At 29.8% G+C, this 7,303-nt stretch overlaps 2 protein-coding genes across 2 annotated transcripts; one reads left to right on the top strand and one right to left on the bottom strand.

Annotated features, from left to right (window-relative positions):
* The first annotated feature begins 1,918 nt into the window (after positions 1 to 1,918).
* Positions 1,919 to 4,983, top strand: LOC126665007 (bidirectional sugar transporter SWEET9-like). The gene is made up of 6 exons (XM_050357657.2): positions 1,919 to 2,031; positions 2,324 to 2,360; positions 2,462 to 2,672; positions 3,494 to 3,652; positions 3,781 to 3,900; positions 4,525 to 4,983. Exons 1-6 carry the CDS (start codon positions 1,983 to 1,985, stop codon positions 4,762 to 4,764), a joined length of 816 nt encoding a protein of 271 aa, XP_050213614.1. The 5' UTR covers positions 1,919 to 1,982; the 3' UTR covers positions 4,765 to 4,983.
* A 174-nt stretch (positions 4,984 to 5,157) lies between these two features.
* On the bottom strand, positions 5,158 to 7,303 carry LOC126664634 (caffeic acid 3-O-methyltransferase-like). Its single transcript, XM_050357132.2, has 4 exons — positions 6,680 to 7,303; positions 6,287 to 6,597; positions 5,954 to 6,018; positions 5,158 to 5,566 (listed from the first exon to the last, which is right to left on the bottom strand). The coding sequence occupies exons 1-4, from the start codon at positions 7,102 to 7,104 to the stop codon at positions 5,261 to 5,263; spliced, it is 1,107 nt and encodes a 368-aa protein (XP_050213089.1). The 5' UTR covers positions 7,105 to 7,303; the 3' UTR covers positions 5,158 to 5,260.

Genomic DNA, 7,303 nt, shown 5'->3' with positions numbered 1-7,303 from the left:
CTCTTAAGGCAATAATAGCAAAAAGGAGTGTTTAGGCACCACAAAACTTGCAAGATTTTAATGTTAGAACTTTTAATGATTTGGTTGGTCATGTATCAAATTATATAAATTTTGAAAATCATATAGAATTTTTAAAAATTTAAAAATATGACCCGCTAGATATTGTGTATTTTGTTTTTGCATCGCCTTTTTTTTTCTTTTAAAAAAGGAGTTTTGTCTGTTGAATTAAATGACATAACTATAGTACATTTGGATTCAACAAAAACCTAACATTGAAATCTTGTAAGTTTTGTGGTTTAGGCAGACTACACTATTTCTAAAAATCTAACTAAATTTCATATAATTAATATCTCTAAAATTAATCTATGATGCATTCATGTTTTTAACATGACCAAAAAAACCTAATTTCACAATTTTATAAGTTGATCAAGAACACAAGCCTTGATCTCATTTGATGCAAGAAATTAATGTATGTGGAGCAAAAGGCTACATCAATATAATGCAACCATTTTGCAAATAATAATCCTAAACACGTCTTTATAACCTTGAGATTCTTCTATAAAAGGAAAGAATTGAGTTCTTGAAATTAATAAAATTATAGAAATTTCATATCTTAACAATGCCTGATACCAGTTTTTTTAAAAGCAAGGCGAAACCGATTTACTGTTCAACTGGTTCAATTACTGAATTTAAATTTTTACGGGTCATTGCAATTTTATTTATTTTTTATAATAATAGCGTAATTTCAACATTTCGTTATAATTTTAACCAATTCTTTCAATCAATTTTTTTTTAATTTTCACCGATACAATACCTATTAGTTTTATTTAACTTTTCCAATTATTTTTATCTTCAAATTCGTTGTTTGTTGCTTCAATCATCGAAAAAGTTAGACAATTTATAATTAGATTTTAACGTGATTTTTGATCTTTTTAATAATAGAAACTAAATTTTAAAATTCTGAAAAATGGATTTTGCTAATTACGGAGTTAATTTATGAAAATCAACCAAAAATTGGAACAATTAAATTGATTGGAAAAAAATTGGCTAAAACTACAACGAAATGTTGAAATTAGGCTATTATTATAAAAAAATTAATTTTTTTGGATAAAATTACAACCACCCGTAAAATTTTAGATTGATTTTGCTATAGCCTAAAAACGGGTAATTTTCACTAAATGTCCTTGAACTTTCGTCTCTCTCTCCCAACCGTTCATAAACTTTAATTTGTACCCCAACCGTCCCTAAACTTTAATTTTATATCCCAAAGGTCTCTAACATCATTTTTATGGTAATTTCGTCCAATTTGTTGACTTGATAACGTGACTAGGCGCCTAGTTGGTGCAAATTAAAAGTAATGAGATGATGTTTATGTGGAGAAATAAAAAAAATAAACTGGGCGGAGTTACTATAAAAATAATGTTAAGGACTTTTGGGATATGAAATTAAAGTTCAGGGACGATTGATGTACAAATTAAAGTTCAAAGACGGCTGGGGGAGAGAGACTAAAATTCAGGGACTGTTGGTGCAAATTACCCCCTAAAAACAATAAGAAAAATATAAAATTAGATTTTATATATGTGCAATTCTAGCTTTGGAAAAGGAAATTAATGAATTATATAATTCAATTGTGCAAAAAAGGGTTGTTTTTAAGTACGGTTTCCCGATCCAAAGCCGTTGAACCAAAAATTTAGTTGTGGGGAAAGAATCGAACCAGACAAACCTCCGATTGGCAGTATAACCGGCAATCTGGTTCGACTCTTAAAACCTTACATGATACAATAACTCACAGCTATTCATCTGCCAATTTTCGATTAATTAAGCCAATCTCCTTCCACCTAATAATTAATGGCCTAACTCTTATTTTCCAAACTATAAATTGAAGTTATTAAATGGGTTTAATCAAGTTCTTCATCTCTAGCTGGTCCCTTTGTGAAGAGTTCAGATTAGCTTCTTGTGAAGTCCTCACTAATTAAAATTAGATGGGTCTCTTGACACATAATCAGCTTGCATTCATTTTTGGTCTCTTAGGTAAAATTACATGTACACATCAATTACATTACTTTTTTTTTTATCATCCAAGGAGGAGGATCTTTTGCGCTTGTAAAATGTCATTTGAGCTATAATTCATTGGTATTATTACATTTTTGTATTAGAAGAATAACGTTTAAAATCGAACTTGATATCCGGAGTAACAACAGTCTAATCTATATTTATATATATTATAAGATACATTATTTAATTTATATTTGTTTCTCATTATGCAAAAATTGCATTTTCGTATATGTCAATTCTAATAATAGTTAAATTCTTTTGTGTGTAGGCAACATTATATCGTTTATGGTATTTTTGGCGCCGGTGTAAGTGTTTTTGCAATTTAAACTTATTGTTTGTTTTTTGAAGATTGACAATATTTTGTGATTTTCCATTGCATTTGTTGATAAATAAATTTGGTTATTAGGCCAACATTTTATACAATTTACAAGAAGAAAACATCAGAGGGTTTCCATTCAATACCATACATAGTTGCACTAATGAGTGCAATGTTGCTTTTATATTATGGTCTTCTCAAGCCAAATGGAATCTTGATTGTTAGCATCAACGCCATTGGATGTTTCATTGAACTTTCTTACATTTTCTTCTACCTATTTTATGCACCTCACAAAGAGAAGGTAACACTTAATTAATTCCTCGCACTATGTAGATGATTTTTCTTTCGAATCTCGGATCTCAACTCGCAACAAATCTATATTTTTTTAGGCTTAATTATTCATAAATTTCTCTCTTTTTCGATTTTTTTAATTATATTCCAAACTTTTAAAATCGTCAGTTTACCCCAGTTTTCAACTTTTAATTTTAATTACACTCATTTTTTGAATTGGATTGTTGTTTCGCTCGTAAAAGATTCAAATATGTTCATTATTTGGCATGTACACTGAAATAAGCTCTTAATGTTTTAAAAAGTTACGGAAAATTATAATAATTTTAAGTCTTATTATTCAAATTTATTTCAAATTCACAAATTTTCAATCTCTTTTCGAATAAAAATATTGAAAATTTGAAATATAGTATTTTAATTTTAAATAATAATTCATTTAAATTTTATATTTAAATTTAAATTTTATTAATGTTTAAAAAAATGAAATAAATGAATATAACATAGTAAATATTTTTTTTATCTTTTTCAAACTCGAATGACAATATTAAAGTTATTTTTTTAGTAGGGGTCTATTTAGACTATATGGAAATATGAATGACATATTTGAAACTTTTTTTAATTTAAAAATTACAATTTGAAAAAATTGGATGTAACTGAAAATAAAAATTGAAAATTGTGATAAAATTGACGATTTTAAAAATTTAGGATATAATCGAAAAAAGTCAAAAACAATTGAGGTATATTGTGAGGGTTAGACTTTTTTTAATAAAAGCGATAAGATTTTCTTCGAAGAAATGAAAAAAAAAACAAAAGTGATTTATTGTGCGCGTGCAGATACTCACGATCAAGATACTTGTGTTGAACATTGCAATCTACGGGTTGATGATGTTAATCACAATGTTTGTAGTAAAGGGTGACAGTCGAATCACTACCGTTGGATGGATATGTGCTGCTTTCAGTGTTGCTGTATTCGCTGCACCATTAAGCATTATGGTATGTAACTCTAGTATTATTCTAAAAATTACTACTATCATTCATTTGTTAAAATTGAATATTCTAATCGGTTATAAAAGAAATTGATAATTTTTAAAAAATTAAGCTTACAAATATGAATTTTGCAGAGAAGGGTGATAAAGACTAGAAGTGTAGAATATATGCCATTCACATTATCATTTTTCCTCACACTATGTGCTACCATGTGGTTCTTTTATGGACTCCTAGTAGAAGATATGTTCATCGCAGTAAGTATTACAGTACAATTATTTTGTTTTGTTGACTTCTCTTTAATTTATTAAAAGGTAAAATTAATTCATATATCATATATAATTATGACGAAATTGAAAAATATATCATGAATAAAAAAAATTAACAGTTTGGTCGAGGGATTTTATGTTTTGAGTCAATTATATCCAAAATGAAAATAAAAAAGATGTAGAGTTAATTAATAAAAATAAAATTAAATTCAATATCTTAAGTTATTTTATGATAAATTAGTGTTTAGTCAGAGGAAAAATAAAATATTTTTGATGATAACGGACAAATTCATAAAAAAATTGCTAACAATATAAAAAAAATGCCAGATAGTTTCTCAAATTTTTATGGATTTATTTATCATAAAAATAAGTTAAAGGACTAAAAGCTATTTTATTTTATCAATTGGATCATTAATGTTGTTATTTGCTATAATTGACATAAATAACAAAATTGTTGGAGTAGACTGATAAAATAATTATGATATTCTTGAGAATTTCATTATAATGTTGGATATCTTATAATTCATTTCGCCTTTTTTCTAAATTATTAAAATAATTTATTTCAAGTAATACTAATTCATTTTTTCCTTTTCTGGATAACTGATTAATCAGCTACCAAATGTATTGGGATTTCTATTTGGAATTGTTCAAATGGTGCTATATAATCTATACAAGAATGCAAAGAAAGATAATGGTAATGAATTTAAGCCACAGAAAGATGAAGGAACTATAGAAGTGAAACTCATAAAGATGGGTACTGATCATGAAAATGATAAGTATAATAAAGAGATAAAGAAGGCTGCTGTATATGATATTAAGCCTTCCGATCATTCAAATGAAAAAAATGTTTGAGATGTCAAGATTTTCTACATGAAGAAGATGAAGGATATAATGCTTTCTATTGAAGATCAAGAAATCAAAAGTGGTTCAAGTATATTGATTATGTTTAGTTGCTTTTTTTTATCTATTTTCTATTTGAGTTTGGGAACAACTTATTACTTACTTATGCAATGGAATGGAATAAATAACTAAATTAAAGCCAATATATGAAAAACTTTAGTACTTGTGTTACTTGTTACTTGTCACTTGTCAGTAATATTGAATTTTGTCCTATGGAAGTTGAGATTAATTTTGTCAATAGGTTTATTTTTCCTTAATTTTTGATTAAATTATCTTCATTTAATCCAAACTAAATCAAGTCTGGTTTTCACATCGTTCCAAATTCAAAACAGTGATAGCATTGGGGGAAAAAATCATGGTATTGTCAACTTTTAAAAATCGTGATGGATTTATAGTTCAGTATAATGTTGAAACTTCACTTACAAATATCCAGGCCATTACTAAAGGGTCATTCTGATTTGTGGAATTCCATAACCCAGCAATTAAAAACACAGCATATGACTGCAGAAGATGAAAAGCCAGATTTGATTGCTAAGGCCTCATATTCTTGTTGGCTTCTTTCTTTACCTCCAGGGAGTTGAGTTAACATAAACACATCTTGCTCAAACACAGTGTGTGAAGACACTACATTTTCTGGCACCACGGGAAGAATAGACTCCACAATGATCACCTTACCTCCAGTGCTAGGGAGTGCTTCCCAGCAGTTCTTGAGAAGTTTCAAGCAATGCTCGTCACTCCAACCGCGGAGTATCCACTGCAAAGTGGGGTCAAAAAGTCTGATTAGGGGTGATCCTAATTAGTCCTTTTCTTTATTCGATATATTGCTAGAGCTAGAACTCGAACGTAAGATATAGGGAAACTTAACAAGTATGGCGTTTCTAAATATCGTTTCCGTTTTTAGAAACGGATGTGATACTCTGAAACTTTATATTTATAACATATTCATATAAAAAATCATTTTACTGTTTTCTATTTCAGCATCTCTCTTTTTAGCATTTTCCATTTCAGTATCACTCTCCTACTTAGATTAAAGCCTAATGAACATACCTAGGTTGGTATTTAGAAGTTCAAATTTGAAAATGAAACCTTCTGAACTGAATCCTTCAATGCAAATAATTTACAAGGTAGAAATGGATCTCACCTTCATGAAAATTGCATCTCCCTTTGGAACACTCACAAACATGTCTCCCACCACATGCGCAACTCCTATGAATGATACAACAAGCAATTAGGAGGATGTTTTTAAGAGATAAGGTAAAGACACAAAAAATTCTTATATAAACCAAGTTCGCTAAGTGTGATTATAAATCCTTGGGCGTATCAAATATCATGAACCCGGTTCACCATGCCACACAGGATGAACCCAGTTCAACTCAGAAAAACACTGAATATCATGCATATATGATATACCGGAGGATTCATAATTCACAATTTCTTGGGAAACACACACATGAATGCAATAATAGGTAATTACCTGAATAAGAAGGTGCATTAGCTAACACATGAGGCAAATCAAAATTTATGCCCTTCATGTGAGGATACTTTGAAGTGATAAGGTTGAGAGTTACTCCAACACCACCACCCACATCAACTAACACTTTGAGACCATCAAATCCTTTGTAAACATCAAGTATTTTTTTGGTGATTAAAGTAGTGTGGTTTAACATAGCTTCACTAAACACTCCATAAAATCTTTGATTAGTCTTTGGGTAATCAAAAGCTGTCATTCCATAGGCTCTGGTAAATGAATTTCCACCTTCAAGAATTGTATCATTAAGATGGTACCTATTGAATTCAACTCTAATCATATCTCCTAATAAAAAAGAAGAAAATTTTACAAAACTAAATAACTTCAAAGAAAAGTTACCAGCTTTTCATGAAAACCTCATCATGATGCAGCAAGAAGAGAGGAGCAACAGAACCTTGTTGATCTTGCGTTCTTGTAAGAAATTTGCAAATGGGCTTTGCACTGTACAATCGCTCAGCACCACCATTCTCTTTAGTGACCAAAGAACACTCTAATATATCATAGCTAGCTAAAAGGCGTAACATTCGGTCCAGAAGTACCGGTGCATCTGGATTCTTTGATGGAATTTTTGCAGCAATCTCGGAGGGTGAAAGAGACGCGCCGCTTTTTGTGGCGGTGAAAATTATGTCAATGATGCTAAGCTCTAAAGCTGATTTTAGTACCATTGGAACTACGACTGCATTTGCTAAGCGGATAGCTAGCTTTCCTGTTTCTTGTTCATGTTCATGTTCATGTTCATGTTCTTGGTTTGAATTTGCAGACATGACTGAGATTGAAAATGATTCCACCTTTTTGGCTAAATTTATGACTCGGGATGGCTTGTTTTGTTGCACCGTCCTACTGCACACAAGTAATGTTACAAGATATCCTAAACTTATTACACTAACAGTTGTTTGTGGGGTAAGGAGGTGATGGGTTCAGCAGGAAATTTATCATTCTCTTATCTTTCTGTTTCTTTTTATG

The sequence above is a fragment of the Mercurialis annua genome, linkage group LG1-X (genome assembly GCF_937616625.2).
Source record: "Mercurialis annua linkage group LG1-X, ddMerAnnu1.2, whole genome shotgun sequence".
NCBI lineage: Eukaryota > Viridiplantae > Streptophyta > Magnoliopsida > Malpighiales > Euphorbiaceae > Mercurialis > Mercurialis annua.
Note: the sequence above shows the minus strand (reverse complement) of the source record. Positions and strands in the feature narration are given on the sequence as shown.

What these genes read in the sequence shown, in the direction of transcription:
- LOC126665007 (XM_050357657.2), top strand. Translation starts at nt 1,983, where the DNA reads ATGGGTCTCTTGACACATAATCAGCTTGCATTCATTTTTGGTCTCTTA. An exon ending in ATTCATTTTTGGTCTCTTAG is followed by an intron (nt 2,032 to 2,323) that starts GTAAAATTACAT and finishes TTTTGTGTGTAG; the next exon opens with GCAACATTATATCGTTTATG. An exon ending in CTGCACCATTAAGCATTATG is followed by an intron (nt 3,653 to 3,780) that starts GTATGTAACTCT and finishes TGAATTTTGCAG; the next exon opens with AGAAGGGTGATAAAGACTAG.
- LOC126664634 (XM_050357132.2), bottom strand. Translation starts at nt 7,104, where the DNA reads ATGTCTGCAAATTCAAACCAAGAACATGAACATGAACATGAACATGAA. An exon ending in TAATGCACCTTCTTATTCAG is followed by an intron (nt 6,019 to 6,286) that starts GTAATTACCTAT and finishes TATCATTCATAG; the next exon opens with GAGTTGCGCATGTGGTGGGA. An exon ending in GAGATGCAATTTTCATGAAG is followed by an intron (nt 5,567 to 5,953) that starts GTGAGATCCATT and finishes CCCACTTTGCAG; the next exon opens with TGGATACTCCGCGGTTGGAG.